General features: G+C 54.8%; 1 protein-coding gene across 4 annotated transcripts in view; it reads right to left on the bottom strand.

The window, feature by feature from the left end:
- The window catches only part of TMCO4 (transmembrane and coiled-coil domains 4), a 97729-nt gene that overhangs the window by 2614 nt on the left and 78926 nt on the right, over positions 1–16189 (bottom strand). For all 4 annotated transcript variants that reach the window (XM_045299191.1, XM_045299193.1, XM_045299192.1 and 1 more), the window contains 2 exons: positions 9449–9566; positions 5609–5726 (listed from right to left, as the gene is read on the bottom strand). In XM_045299191.1, the coding sequence (XP_045155126.1) occupies positions 5609–5726; positions 9449–9566 (236 nt within the window). The remainder of the gene's footprint in view (positions 1–5608; positions 5727–9448; positions 9567–16189) is intronic.

Here is a 16189-nt window from a genome sequence, read left to right as displayed (position 1 = left end):
GTGCGATGGCCGGACCGTGTGCAGCTACGTTGGGCCTGCATTGCCTTCTGGACTTCTTGCATGTGACATTAGAAACCCTTGTGTGATTAAGGTGTTGTTGGTTGTTTTTTTTTGGGGGGGCGGGGGGACTCTGTTCTAGGGACCTTACCTAAGATAAGGCTAAGAGCTCAGAAGTACCCACCCCCTTCTTCAGAGAACAGCACCCCCCCCACCCCCCGCCCCATGTTCTGTGCTGCGGGTGTTGGTGCGTGAGGTTAGGCTGTGACTGCACCACTCGGCCCCTGTGGAGTGGTTCCATCCTTGGTGACCGCACAGGCTGGAGTTGAAGCGCACTCCATGGTGCCTGGGGAGTAGCTTGGCAGGCCTTCTGAGTAGGCAGACCTCTAGCCTCTCGGTTGGCAGTGGAGCGTGTTAGCGGTTTGCCCCGTGCAAGGGCCTCATTGACGGACAGGTGATGTGCTGCCGAGGGTTCGAACTCATCGCGATGGCGTGGGACAGAGGAGAACTGCTCCCTGGGGCTTCTAGAATGGCACCTTCATGCAAGCAGATCATCAGGGCGTATCTGCTGCAGACAAGACCTGGGCTCAAGCGTGGGGCACAGTAAACCCCTGTCATCGAGTTGATTCCAAAATGCACAGCAACCTTCGAGGATGGTGGGCACTGCCTTTGTGGGCTTCTGAGACTGTTAACTGTTCATGGGAGTAGAAAGCCCAGTCTTTCTCCCCTGGAGCGGCTGGTGGTTTCTAATTCGGACCCTGAGGTCAGCAGCCCATCCCATAACCACTGTGTCCCCAGGACTCTTATGGGACACAGTCGGCCCCTAATTAACCAAATCCCTTGCCATTGAGTCAATTCCAACTCAAAGCAACCTTGTAGGATGCCTGCCTGGTGCATTTCCAAGACTGTAACTCTTTACAGGAGTAGAAAGCCTCCTCTTTTTACCCCCCTCTGAGCAGCTGGTGGTTTTGAACGGTTGACCTTTTGGTTAGCAGCCTAGTGCTTTATGCACTGTGCTGGTAGGTCCCTGATACACTGTAGCCAATAAGCTTATTGGAGATACTCCTTTGACAGGTGCCACCTGCTCACTGGAACCCCAGGGTGGGTGGTGCAAACAGTTAACATGCAGCTACTAACCGAAAAGTTGTCCATTCAAGTGCACTCGAAGGTGCCTCAGAAGAAAAGCCTGGTGATCTACTATATGAAAATCTGCCCCTGAAAACCCTAGGGGCTCAAAAAACCCTTCTACTCTGACAGACAGACACCGTGAACTGGAGGGAACTGGTGGTGTTGGTGGGTGTCTGCTGCTGACTGCCTTTCTATAGAAGGGGAGAGAACTTCAGCGAGCTATAACTAAGACATGGCAGAGACTGGGTTTGAATCCAGATCACTGGCTCACTGACAGTCACTGGAGGTGGGGGAGGCACTTTAAGCCATTCTCATGCAACCGCTGAGGACAGCATGAAAACTCAGAGAGTGTAACAGTTTACCTAGCATCACACAGCATGGGAACATCCAAGCATCCTACCCTGTGCTTGGGAGGCAGTGTGTGGAGGCTGCTTGGCTTAGCTCTCCCAGCAGAGGAGCTTCCTGCTCCCCCCCTCCCTCCCACCTCATCCAGGGGGCCTGCTCGGTGCTTGGCAAGCTCTGCACAGAACCAAGGGTTTTATATAACAAGGGGACAAGGAGACACTGGGGTCCCCGGGGAGCCACACAAAGACTGGGAACATCTGTATTGCCATTTGAGTCACAAATCACAGTGGGTGAGTCAAATGATTTTTGAAGAACACTAAAAGACGATGCCTGGAACAGGTTTGTTCTTTCTTTAAGATCAGAACCTGCCTGCTCTGCTCCTTTCTTTTTAATGCGGTGTAAATGCACACAGTTAAAGCGGCCTTTCAGGGCCCTGGGTTCTCTAACAGGTCAGTGCTTGAACCCCTCCACCCCCATGGGTCAGCAGCAGGGGTGCTTTTGTGCCACCCAGGGCCTTTGAGAGCTTGAAGGCTCCAGTCCCCCCAGAGGTGCCTCAGAAGAAAGTCCTGGTGGCCTGCTTGTGGAAAAGCCAGCCATGGCAAACGCTGTGGAGCACAGTTCCACACGGGGAGTCGGAATCCCCTTGATGGCAGCGGGTTGGCACATAGAAGCTGTTTTGTGAGAGTGGCATCCTTGGAGGGGGCTGGAGAGCCAGAAGCTAACTGGCCTGATCTACTGGGGGGCCTAGTTCCTAAATTCTGCTGAAACCTCACATCCCGGGAACAGATAAGAACTGCCTCCCTAAACAGGGGTGTGGGTATGTGTGTGGCTGTGGCTGTGCCGGGGCTGTGGCAACCCGCGGCAGCTGGCTCCTGGTGGACAGCTCCCCTCGCAGCTGTCTGAGAACCAACGGCTCTGGCCCCCTTGGCTACAAGCTGGTTGGGGTCTCAGCCAACCTCAGTCCCTGAGCTGGCATTCTGCAGTTTCAGTTTTCCTTGGACCGAGGGAGGAGGGTGGAGGGCAGAGAGAATCTCTTCTGAGCGTGGCAGGTTCCGGCGTGGCTGCTGTGGACAGAGGTCTCTCTTTCGTCTGGAGCCCTGCCACATGCCTGGGCACACACTGGATGTCACGTGTGTGGAGAGCCTTCCCCGGCCCTGTGGGGCTGGTAGAACCCCTCCTGGCAGCTCCTCAGGATGGTACTTGCTAGACCCCATAGTCACTTCCAACTGGGCCGGATACATCACCAGGCCCTTCCTGTTAGCTGCCTTACACCACACTTCAACTCGCCCCAACTGAAGGCATGACACCATCTCTGCCTATCCCACCAACTCCTTCAAGTCTATCAGGCCCTGTTAAGTTCCTCATCTCTTGGGCCTCCGCTCCCTCATCTGTAAGACAGGGCTAATGCGCACGCACGAGCTGGTTGTGGGGATTCAGGGAGACAGGCGTGCAGCAGGCTCACTGGCGCAGGTAGAGGACACGCCTGGAAGTGGAGGAGAAGCAGCTTGGAGGCAGCACGGCCGCAGTGGGCAGTGCTGTAGGTTTCCTATGTTCACCGACCCTTCCACTCACTCGCTGGGCCATCTCCCGCAGCCTCAGCGTTCACATCTGTGAAGTGGGGCCATTATGTCTCCTTCACCTGCCTGTCCTCAGGACCAAACCCAACCATTCCGGTAAAGCGCCCGTGGGGCAACACTGGTGCTGAGTGTCCACTCGGAGCTAAGCCCCGTGCCATGTTCCAGGTCCAGCTGGCCTTTCCTCGGAACGTGAAGACGCTCACCCTGACCCGGGTCTCTGCCCGCCAGAAACCTCACGAGCTGGTGACGGCTCTGAGGTGGCAAAACCTGCCACCTGCCACCACTCTGTCCCCACATGAGGCAGGGAGGCAGCCTGGTCCTGAGGGGAGGCATCCTCCCCGAGGGAGATACACAGCTGCCTGAGAGGGGGCCAGCCCCTCGCTCCCTGGGGCATCCTGAGAACAGGAGTCACCATGAGCCACGTCCGGGTTCCCAAAGGGCCTCCTCACCAGTGCCAGGCTGGCAGGGACTCTGATGGGACCAACAGCCCTCCCCCTGCCGCCACCCCCCCCCTTCCCTGCAGCAGCCCTGGAGCACCTTTCATCGCTCCAGGGGGATTTTTCCAGGAGAAAATGGGGACAGCCCAAAGGCAATGGAAGGCTCAGCTCTGGGAGGGGCGCCTAATGTGATAAGGAGTGCACGAGGCAGGAACGGGGAGGCCCCACTGTGTGACAGTGTGAAGAGGGGAAAGGTACTGGTGGGTGGTGGGAGGAGCGGCAGGGGACTGGAGTCAGTGCTCCACGCTGGCCGGGGGTGGGGGGTGAGGGAGCCTCGTCCTGGCTGCAGTCAGGCCCTGTGAGGGCTTTGTGGCATTTCACTGACAGGGACTGGTGAGCTTTTCTTGCTAGGCTGGCTTCTGCCGGAAGCTCTGCGGAGACCTATCCACCATGGGGGACCATGCAAGACACAGCACCACGTGGACACCAAGTGTGACAATCGGCCAGGATGTCCCGTAGAAGCGAGGCCGGTGAGCTTCCGTTTGCTGACTTGGGAGGATGTCCTGTGCAGCCCCACAGGGGGCAGTGCACACCGGGGGCCCTTCTATGAGATGGCCAGACACAGCAGCCACGACAACGGCCTCCAACCCACTAAAGACCCCGAAGATGGTGCAGGTGGGCGGCATCTCGTTCCGCGGTGGTGTGGTGTGGTGTGTGTGCGTGTGTGTGTGTGTGGCCAGGGGGCCTGGGAGAGGGATGACCAGAGAAGCGTGTGTGGCTTTCAGAGTGCACCTCTGTCCTGGAGAAGGGTAGAGGAGCCGCAAGACGTCTCTTATTCTTGGGCTCATGCCAGCCTCGGGGAGCTCTGGGTTGGCAAGCGTGGGGCTGCTGCCACTGTAGAACTCAGGTGGGCCAGGCCTTGTGTGTTAGGACCCTGGGCGTTTGGGGGAGCAATGATACGAGGGAGACACAGTGGGCTCCAGTGACATGGCAGCAGGGCAGCAAGAGGCCCAGGGGTCCTCTGGGAAAGGACAAGGCTAATGGCCTTCAGGTGCAGCAATTCCTGGTGAACCATGTGTGTGCGTGCGTGCGCGCGCAGGCTCTCGCTCACTACCCTATGCGACCTTCAAGTCCTCAATCAAGTCTCTGTAAACTTGAAGGCTGAGTACTGACCTGCTGGGGGTAGGCTGGGGTTGGTGCCCCAGCTGCTGACGCTGGAGGAGGGAGGAGCCAAGCGTACGCCACTGAGCCCCGGTGCTGGGAGACTTTTCAGTGCCCAGAGAGGGGCCTGGTCTTCCTGCTCTCAGGCGTGATGGCGACTCCAACACCCTCGTGTGGGTCCTGGGGAACCTGGGCAGTGCCAGCCCTGACCCATGGTGCCCAACGATGTGATTGCCACTGACGTGATCATCAGAAACCGAGCTTCGTCTCCTTACCGGCAGGCCCTCCCGTCACAAGGCTTTTCACCGGCTGAAGCTGGCCTGTGGCTGCTGCTGCCTTCCCTCATGCCCGTTCCCTGCCAGTCTGTGGGCCTTGACCCCACCTGCCCTCGTCCTCATCTTCACAGTCTGTGGCCCCTTACACAGGGTGCGTAAGTGCAGCGGGCCAGGCGGATGGTTCTGACGGGGTCTTACAGAAGGCTGGGAGCCTCTTCCTTGACTTAAAGGCTGTGTGCGCAGCAAGGGGAGGGGGCTTCGCTGAGGAGTTGGCTGCAAGGAGGTGTGACCGGAGTGGGAGTGGGTTCCCCAGGTTCACAGTGAGGGCAGAATCCCACAGCACTCCAGGGCAGGGGTGAGTTATCAGTAAGCGGGCTGCTCACGCCCCTGGGTCAGCACCACAGCCACGGGGCTTTGCTTCTGGTGTCCCCAGCATCCTCATCTGTACACTGGGGATCTGAAAGCCTGGAAGAGGGACTCAGTACGTGTCCACACACAAAGCTCTGAAGTCCCCCAGGCAGGCCTGGAGACCAAGTGCCAGTTGCAGGAAGGGGCTGCAGGCTCTTAGGATCTCTCTCTCTCTCTTTCTCCAGAGTCAGCATCCCCCGTCAGGGTGTTGCTTGCCCGGGTAGCTAAGGCCCTGCCCCCTGGCCACCCAAGATGCTGGGAGGGTCAGGCTGCTACTCACCACTGTGGACAGGTCCACGTTCTCCACCCTCCGGTCCTCCAGCTGCACGGGCTGCAGGCCGGCCACACGCAGCTGCACGGAGGACGTGCGGTACACGAAGCTTAGCAGCCAATCTCCCCTGTGGGTGGGTGTGGGTGGAGACAAGAGTGAACCAAGGGGAACCAGGGCGTCGTGGGTGGGGGTGGGGGTGGTGGGGTGTGTCTGTGGGCATCCAGGACCTTGCCCGTGCCCGCGCACCTGCCTGCCTGGGGTTTCCGAGAGCTAGGCCCTGCCCAGGCTTTGCAGGACCACCCTCAGGTAGACCCCACATTAGCTGTCCGCATGAGGGTTGGTCCCACTGGGTGAATAGCTGTAGAATGAAAGAATGAATGAATGAATGAATGAACTGGGGTCGAGGGCACTGGGACAAGTCAGCCTGTTGCTCAGGATAGCTAATCCCCGCTGGGGGTGTGAGTTCCTTGGGATGGGAGCAGGGGATCCTCTTGGGAAGGGGGAGCTGGCAAGGACGGGGACTGTAACAAGCGGGCCCCCATCCTCTGTGGGAGCAGGAGGGACCAGCTCTGCTTTTGGAGAATGGAGCTGGCCTGCTCTGCAGGTCTCCCTGCCTCCGGCATCTGAGGAGGGGGGATGGTTTCCCTGGTGGGTCCCCCTCCCCCCCGCAACACCTTAGCATGGAAGCTGTGGACCCCTGGTGTACCCTGTCCCCATGGGCAAGCATACCCCCCTCTCCATAGAAAGGGACCCACATGCTGCCTGTTTCTTCAGGTGCAGCGCGTCCACGGGGATGCGCTCGGAGGTGGCCCACAGCACAGTGGTCCTCTGGAGCCCTGGGGCTTTGTGCAGGTTGCGCGCTAAGCGAGAGCTGAGGGTGGACTTGACCGTGCGGGTGGTCACAGGATGAAGGTGGGGCAGTGTTCTGCTCGGGTGCCCACTAGGGTGGCTGGATGGCAGCTGTCTTATCTACCAGGTGATGCTGCTACTCGAGTCCCACAGGTGAAGCCGGGCCTTCCCAACACTGCACCTGTGGAAGGGCCTCACTCCCCAGGCTCGCTCCACAGGCCCGGAGCCACTGCTGAAGGGAAATGGCTTGGAATGGCTCTCTTGTCCATACCTTTGTAACTCCCACCACGTGATGGGGTGGGGCCCTGCAATAGGGTGTGCAACACTAATGGAGGGTACGGTGGGTACAGAATGAGGCATCTCAGAAGCGGAGAGAGTTCCCAGGACCATGAAGGCAGAGGACCACTAGTGAAACATGTCAGAGATCCCGGCTTACCAGGTGCAGGCCAGAACTGGACGGAGGCCTCAGAGGCCGAGGCAAGAGACCATGGGACAGGGCAGAGCAGCAGTGCTGAGACTCTGAAATTGTGAGGCAGGGCAGGGGGCTTGCTTTCTGGGCCACAGAGGCTGACGCCAAGGGACCACGTGGTCGAGAGACGGAAGACTAGAGAGAGTTGTTTCCTGGTGAGGGGATCAATGACTGTCTCCTTAATGCTCCCTGATCCTGGCTTGTGGTACAACCTGTGAACATCCCTAATAACCCCCCTTGATTGTGAGTACTTTCTGTGGGTTGTGTGTGGCATTGCTATGGATTGTGGAACCCGAGAACAGTGCAGAGTGCCGTGGGAGGACTGCTGGTGCCTGAGCAGGCTGGAGGGTGGAAGCAGGTCTGACCTCTGCCTTGTGGCCACTGACCTGGTGCAGCCTGAGGAGGGTGGCCCCCAAGCAGCAGGCACCTTTGAAATGGGAATAACTCCTCCTTCACAGGGTGCTGGGAAGCTTCCGCGACATGACATCAGCAGGGGCTGGCACTCAGTAGGTGCCCAGCAAATGGAAGCAGTGCAAAATTGGGCACCATCACATAGTATGTGCTTTTGGGCATTTTTTATAAACAGCAAAGGGAAAGAATTAAAATTGCATGTGAGCAGTATGAACGCAGCAGGATCTTATTAAACCCATATGTTCTGCTGAGAACCTGAGGCTAATAGGCTTGGTTTCCAATTATTTTGTGAGATCTGGGGCCATCTCTCCGGAGAGGACGAAACAGAGGGAGGTTGTGGGGGCGGAAAGGGAAACAGACACAGAGAACAAAAGGCACTCTAGGGCCTTCGCTAAATTAGGCACCAACCAGGAATTCATGTTCGTGGCCCCTGAGGGCCTTTCAGTTGCCCATGAACTTAGGGAAACAGGGGAGGCAGGCAGGGGTCATCAGGCCACCACCATCAACTACCGTATATACTTGAGTATAAGCCAACCCGAATACCAGCCGAGGCACCTAATTTTACCACAAAAACTGCATCAAAATGTGCTGAAAAACTCGGCTTATACTCGAGTATATATGGTCTATGTGTTTATAGATTTATAATTATAATTACATTAATAGGCACTTGGCAAATCCACTTCTTGAGTTGAGCTCCCATGAATCCTAGAAGTCAATATTTCTGCTGCTCAGAAGCACAGCCTCTCACTGCCTTTCGTGGATGCTGACTCACAGTGGCCCTGCAGGACAGCGTAGAAGTGACCCCCACTGGGGGTTTCTGAGACTGTAACTCTTTATGGGAGTAGAAAACCTCGTCTTTCTCCAGAAGAACAGATGGTGGTTTCAAACTGCTGACCTTGTGGTTAGCAGCCTAATGTGTAACCATTACACTGCCAGCTGACTCACAGCGACCCTGTAGGACTGGCTAGAGCTGCTCTCCCCCCCACCCTCCACCCTCTGGGTTTCTGAGACTGTCACTCTTTATGGGAGTAGGATGCCTCATCCCTCTATGCATCAGAATTAATTCCATGGCATTGAGCTGGTGTGGGTTTTTTTTGTTTTTTGTTTTGAGAGCATTATCACCAGAATGCTCCTTAGAAGCCAGGACAGCGAGACTTCTCTCCCTTACTTGGAAGTGTCAGGAGGAACCAGGCCCCGGAGAAGGACATCATGCTTGCTAAAGGAGAGGGTTAGCAGAAACGAGGAAGCTCTCAGGGCTCTGGACCGACAATGAGCGCGACCGCAGGCATGGCTGTGAAGATGCGCAGCAGCAAGCAGGGACAAGGGTTGCTCTGAGTTACACTGACTCGGTGGCACACAGCAACGGGCATGCCTTGAACTGCCCCCGAGGGTTTTCTAGGCAGCAGTCCACACAACGCAGCTCGCCAGGTCTTTCTTCTGAGGTACTGCTGGGTAGGTGTGACTCGCACACATTGTATGTGTTGCCCACGGGCCCTAGGCAAATAATGGTCCTTCTTTCCTTCCTTATGGATTCAGGGCGAGTTGTGCTAATAAGCGTGTTGTACCACACCACACGCAGGAAAACACCTTTGGTCTGGAGAACGCCTTGGACTTTTGGCATCGCAGACTTTGGGGCCCTGGTAGGGTAGTTCTTACACATTGGGCTTCTAGCTGCAAGGTCAGCGGTTTGAAGCCACCAGCCACTCCTCAAGAGGAAGATGAGCATTCTACTCCCATAAAGAGCTACAGCCTCGGGGCAGTTCTACCCTGTCCTAGCGGGTCCCTCGCTATGAGTCGGCCTGGACTCGATGGCAGGGAGTTATACTTTTGGGTACCTGCCTGGAGTCGCTTGCTTTCCCAGAGGGCTCTGAGTGCCTGGGGGCTGGGCCTGGGCCTCACTCCCTGCTGTGGGCACAGCCGTGGAGGCAGGCGCTCAGGAAACTCACCAATGTTGGTTGAACACAGATCCCACCTGAGCGGTGGTAAGGGTGATGCCAGTAGTACCCGCTGCTCTCCAAGCACAGACCACACGCTGCTCAGCCTCCGTCGCAGCCCAAGAGGCCCTCAGCGAGGCCCGGGCCCAGTGGGGCTCAGAGGTGTCACTTCAGGTTTGGACTGACCTGCAGTAGCCATTGATGATCCGCCCGGACACCACCTTCCGGAAAGGCTCCCAGTGCTTGGCATCCCCTTCCACTGGCGCCCCCAGCAGGACGACGTCCTCGATGATCCCTTGGCAGTCTAGTGAGAGACCCCAGGAAAGGACATCAGTGGCCCTGGATGGAAGCCTCCAACAGCGGCAGATGAGCTCAGTGCCACACACACACACACACACACACACACACACACACACACACACTTCAGGCGCTTATGTGGGTGATGAGGAAACTGAGGCTCAGTCCGGGAGGATCAAAGCTGGGATGAGATTCCAGGGAATGCAAGAGCCCAGGCCCCAGAGCCATCTCTCTGCTGTAAGACCTCAGAGCACAGCACACAGGGCGGGAGCGAGGGATTAGTTGTGGGAGTTCCTGACATCATGGGGGGCCAGGTGGTTGGATCCATGGCTAGCCCACTAACAGGACGTTTCTGGAAGCCAGTGAGCCAGCCCTTCAGAGTACGTTCTTTAATAGCATCCCACCGTTTGTCCATAACGGGCGGTAGCGTTTCAACAGTGGCACTGATGCCTGGAGGCCGGCCCCGTGTGGCCAGCAGTGGTAATCACAGCATTCCTGACAGGGCTGCCCTGAGCAATTGGTGGGCTCCTGAAAGAGGTGGGGAAAGGCAAGCCCAAACCATCCAAACTCCTTACTGTTTTTTTTTTCCCTAAGGCGATAAGGGTTGTTTTTTTTTCCGCCACCCATTTCTTTATAAGCGTTTTATTGTGGGCGCTTACAGCTCTTATAACAATCCATACATCAATCGTGTCAACTGCATTTGTACATTTGGTGCCATCATCTTCAAAATATTTTCTTTCCACTTGAGCCCTTGGTATCAGCTCCTTTTTTACCCTCCCTCTCCCGCCCTACCACACTCTTGGGCCCCTGATAAATAAATAATTATTATTTTAATTTATTACACTGTCTCCCTTGACCCACGTTTCTGTTGTTTGTCTTCCTGGTGGTAGGGGGGTTTACGTTGATCTGGATCCCCCTTTCTCCTTCACACCCTCCACCTACCCTCATGGTATCACTTCTCCCATTATTGCTCCTGAGGGGTTATCTGTCCTGGATTCCGTGTGTCCAGAGCTCTTATCTGTACCAGTGTACATGCTCCAGTCTAGCCTGGTTTGTAAGGTAGAACTGGGATCATGACAGTGGTGGCGGTGGGGGGCACAGAAGTATTAAAGAACTAGAAGAATGTGTGTTTCTTTGGTGCTATACTGCACCCTGGTTGGCTTGACCCTTCCTTGTGAACTTTCTGTGAGGGCATGTCCAATTGTGTACAGATAGGCTTTGGGTTCCACTCCGACCCCCTTCATTCCCATCAATACGATTGTTTTGGGTCTTCTGATGTCTGATACCTGATCCTGTCAACATCTCGTGATCACACGGGATGGTGTGCTTCTTCCATGTGGGCTTTGTTGCTTCTCAGCTAGATGGTTGCTTGTTTATCTTCAAGCCTTTAAGACCCCAGACGCTATATCTTTTGATAGTCGGGCACCATTAGCTTTCTTTGCCACATTTGCTTATGCACCTGCTTTGTCTTCAGTGGTCCTGTCGGGAAGGTGAGCGTCACCGAACGCCAGGTTGTTAGACAAACTCCTTATTTCTAAGATGACCTGACTCAAGGGGACCCCGTGTGTTACCACATGGAACTGCTCCAAAGGGGGTTCTTGTCCATAGTCGTTTTTCTTTTTAAGTTTTACCTTGTTGTTGAGAGTATAGTCAGCAAAACACACACCGAATCAACCGTCCCTACACGGACAGTTCAGTGATATTGACTGTATTCTTCAATACTGCAACCATCCTCACCCGCTAGTTGTTGCTCCCTAAGGCTCCTCTCTGACATTTCAAGGCATGGTCGTCATCGCTCTGTCCTAGGCAGACAGTTCTTAAAAGGGCAGAGGACACTTCTTACCAGTCAGATGAAACTACCATTTGGCTTTTAAGAAGGCTTCGGGGGATATTTTTGGTCTAAGGTTTAAAGATTAGCCCAGGGCAATAGTTTCAGGGGTTCATGCTGTTTTATGACTCCAGAATGTCTAAAGTTCATGAGAATTAGATATTGTTTCCCCTTTTGATTAGGCTTCTCCTATAGAAGAGCCCTGGTAGGGGAGTGGTTACAGGTTGAGCTGTGATCCGCATGGCTGGCAGTGGGAAACCACCAGCGGCTCCTCAGGAGAAAGACTGGGCTTTCTACGCCTGTAAACAGCTACAGTCTCAGAAACCCACAGGGGGCTGCTATGAGTCAGCACAGGCTCAGTGGAAGTGGGTTTGGTTTTCAGTCTCCTAAAGAATCTTGGATCAACATGTCTAGTCATGGTAGCTGGGCACCTTCCAGTTTTTTCTGGACTCCTGGCAAAGGAGGCAGTCATTCCTGACAGCAGTTAGCCACTGATTCCACACCCTCCTCCAATTCCTGATTCTTCTTCTTCCTCTGTTACACAAGGGGAATAGAGACCGATTTTTGTGCCTTGGTTGGTAGCTTGCAAGCTTTTAAGACCCTTGGATCTATGCAATGAACTAGGATGCAGAACAGAAGCACATTATTAAGTCATTTACCTGTAATGTCAAATGAAACCATGATCCCAAACCTCCAAACCAAGGAATCTAACCCATGAGGCATGAGATTGCACACAAATAGCAACTCTCTCTCTGATAAACACATGTATCACACAATCTTTGCCAGTTCTACTTTTTGCAGGTGTACAACTTATTGACAGCAATAATAATCAGCTGGGCATTCATATGCTTAATCAGTGCAGTTTTTTCTTCACTGTTAATTGTCCCTTAATTTTCTCTTTTGGCCTTCCTCCCATCCCTGGTAGCCAATAATGAACTTTGGTCTCTATCCATTTACCTTTTCTTATCTTTTTATAGAAGTGAGATTTATTTGTCCTTCTTTGGCTGCATTCACTCACCGGCATGTCCTCAAGTGCCACTCACACTGTAGCCTGTGTCAAGATGATAGAAGAATGGACAAACGACCCTGCTACCTTCACACCACGGAGTGTTATGTGGCGGTAAACAGTGACAACTCGGTCAAACCCCGCAACTCACGGCCAAGAACACGATGCTTAGCAAAGTTAGTCCATCTTATAAAGATGTAATGACACCATATTATAAGAAAGAGTGGGCTTCACAACAGAGGACAAGACTTTGAAGCCTACTAGGAGGCCAGGCTGGGGATGGGGCAGGGAGAGGGGATGCACCAAAAATTACGGAGGGAGGGAGGGATAAAGACCCCAACCACATTGACGGAGGGCGGGGGGACTTTAAAGTGACACTCGGACTGATTTGATTCCGTGAGCTGGGCTGGGCAGCTACCCAGACTATGTTTTCCTTTAAAAAGCAATACAAGTAAGTTCAATAAGGCATTTTAAACGAGCCTGCCTTTCTCCCACTGGCTGAGAAGTACCCACTGGACGTAAGCAGCACATACTGTTTATCTAGTCAGCTGCGGATGGGCTTTCAGGTTGTCGCCACCTTTAGGCTGCAGCAAGCATCGCCCACACGTCTTTGCTTGTCTCTGTTGGGGTCTGCTTGTCTCTAAGCCTTTGGGGTCCATCCCTAGAGGCCTAGGGGTTTTTCAGCTGGATCAACCATTTTTAGGGAAGTCAGGAGGCCTGAGGGAAGACCGTCACCTCAACAACTGATCTCCAGAAACTGGGTGCAGGCATGGACCGCTGGATGACGGTCGGTGCGGTGTCACTGCTGAAGGGGGCTGTCACGTGATTTGGCATTTGTAGTTTTAAGACCTCGTGGTCTCAGCAAGCTTGTTCTTGGATGGGGACCGCAGAACGTGGCGCGGCCATTCTGCAAGCTCCAAAGAGCCTCATCAGTCAGACTGCCGTGAGCGAAGGTCCTTTTATGGAACGAATTACCACCAGGACAAGTCTTGGATGTATCCGTTGATCCACTGAAAATGGTGGCTTCTGAGGGACCGGCGGGGTTGATTAAATTCAAGGGAGAGAGGTCAATTCTCAAGGATATGGTGACTTGTTGGAAGGATTCCCAAGGGATTATCTTGATGGGTGCAAGATGATGCAGAGATTTATTGTGGGAAAAGCTTCCTGCAAATGGAAAGCGGCGGCACCGTGGAGGAAAAGGCCAGGAATGCTGAACCAAGGAGGCTTTTGTTTTTTTCTCCCATTGCAACATTGTAACTGTTCATTCTTCAAGGGGAACGAGGGCTGTTCTGGGAGGATTCACGGGGAACCCTTCCCCAGCCACCCTACAGGCCTCATCTTGCCCCTGAGACATCTTTTTTGTCCTCAAAGAACACGTGAAAGAAAGGAACAAGGTTTAAGCCCCTGCAGGAGCAATGAGAACTCTTGTCCGGTGTCACTTGAAGTGCTCAGGACTCCGGGAGACAGACGGCTTGAGAACGGACAAGATTCCCAGTTGGATGGTTTCGTCTAATAACAAAGGCTTCTGTGACTTTGTAGCAGGCCTTGTGGACTCACCCTCCTGCTTGACGGTCGCAAAAGTCTCGTTTAGTGTCGGTCTCCAACTAGAAGGGCCGCTCCAGACAGCTGGGGGTGTGGCCGCTCTTCTGATCCCGTGGAATCCCCAGGGCCCAGGACAGGGCCTGGCCCAGAGGAGGTGCTCAGTCCGGATTTGTGAAATGGATCAAAGCAAGTACCGAGGCGTAGTGGCAGGAACCCACCCGGCGGGCGGAGAAGACTCAGAAGGAGCTGTTTGGTTTCCCGCCCCTAGCTGGGACACTGTCTTCCCGGCAGCTGTCGCTGGAGGTTTCTGAATGTTGGATGCAAGCCAATGCCGAGTGCTAACTGTGCGGAGAAGCGAATGAACATGAGCATTGTTCTCTGCCCTGGAGCCACTTATTTCCTGGGACTCTGGGGCACTGACGCAGCTGTGGACGCCTGCAGTCTTCGGTGGGCGGGAATAAGGGATGGTCCTGTCCAAAGCTGCGGGCAATGAGATGTGAAGGGGCCCGGTAGCCTTTCTCAAGAAGTGCCCACCACGGGCTGTGCTTCCCGAATCTCACGGGTCAAACTTCAGTCCCGAGAAGGCCCGGGTTCTCTGATTTTGGGGGTGGGGTGGGGTCTGATCCCTGGAGCACAATCCAGGGTGGTCTGCAGAGGCTGGGGAACCGATCCCTGTTCTGGCCAGCTGTGAAATGCAGTGGGACTGGCTCTGGCTTACGGCGCCCTGCTGCACAAGACAGGAGACGCGGCCTGGTCCTGGGCATCATCATGATCACTGGCATGACTGAGTCCAGCTGGCCAGTTGAATGCCATGCGTGGCTCCCATATATACACGCCAGGACTTTAAGACTGTGGCGATGTAGCTGTCACAGAATACAGATTCACAAGGAAAAGACCCCAATCAGTTCCGGGGTTTAGAGGAGCTTGGGGTCACCACGTGCTTTCTTAGTCAGTGGGCACTGACAATCTGGCCACTCCTACGTGTGGGCCATGACAACGTTTGCTGTTAGAGAGGGCCCACGTGCGTACAACGGCTGGAAGCCGCCAGTCCAGTGGAGGCGATCTGACCTTTCACGGAAAGAGACCTGCTGCGTTTGGATCCTGGTTTTGTTACTAGGTGGACTGAGGGCAGTTATTTAATAATGCCAAGCCTCAACTTTCCCCATCTGTAAAATAGAGATAGCACATTGACGTCCAAGGCTGGAGGAAGGCTGGTGGCACAGGGCAGTGGCTGGCACCAGGGCTCCGTCAGTGGCATCTGTGCCCGTTATGCCCACACAGACCATCGACATGACCACGGGGCAGGCGTGGTGTGTGGGAGACATCAGCTTTGGGGATGACCGGGGAGCACTGTCAGCGTATCACCACGGGCAGCGCTGTAGGAGTTCAGTGCAGCTGGGGAGCAAGCAACTCACGACTCACCGCCACGAGTCCATTACAACTTGGGGTTTCCCTAGAGGACAGGGTAGAACTGCCCCTGCGGGTTTCTGAGAGTGCACTCTTTACAGGCATAGCAAGCCCTGCCTTTCTGCCCCTGGAGAGACTGGTGGTTTTGGAAGAGCTATCAACAGTGGCTAAGTACTTCCTTGTTTGCCTTATCACCTGGGCTTTAGATAACCCGTCCATATCTTGCTAGTGGTCAGCAGTGAGTCCTGAGATGCCCCAAGGGCAGAGATAGCTGCAGCGCTGACAGAAACACCCTAGCTGAGTGTGGACCGCTTCCCATATCAATCAACTCTGCTTTCCACCTAGCTTTGTCTCGAAAACTGCACCAGTGGACTTCCGGTCAAAGGAAACATGCAGCAGAAGGTACCCAATGCCAGCTCTTTGAAAGAACTCCCCGGAGAGTTCTTTGGGAATGTGAGCAGCCCCTTGTCATGAGATGTGATGGTTCCTGGGGTGTGTCACCTTGGCCGGGCCGAGATTTGAGGGGGCTTGGCAGCCTCAGGTTGGCATCTTATCTTGCGTGATCTGACGTGAGCAGCCAATCAGTGGGAATTGGAGTGTCCCTGGGAGACTGGTCTTCATCCAGTAACAGATGGATGTTCGGGCAAAGCTCACCTTTTAGTGACCGCACCCGTGCCGGACTTCTGGCTCTTGGCCTGTGGGTTCTGGGTTTGCAGCCACCTTGGGGACCATGGGAGCCATCAGACGTCTTCAGTCTATGGTGCGAACCCTGGGTCAGCCCCTAAAGGGAGCAGCCATTCCAGCCTTCCAAGGTGTGTCTACACAGCCCCTGCTGGGAGGTACACAA

Source organism: Echinops telfairi, unplaced genomic scaffold (genome assembly GCF_000313985.2).
Source record: "Echinops telfairi isolate 266 unplaced genomic scaffold, ASM31398v2 ScPeMD7_7457;HRSCAF=8495, whole genome shotgun sequence".
Classification (NCBI taxonomy): domain Eukaryota; kingdom Metazoa; phylum Chordata; class Mammalia; order Afrosoricida; family Tenrecidae; genus Echinops; species Echinops telfairi.
This window is presented reverse-complemented; position numbering and strand designations above follow the sequence as displayed.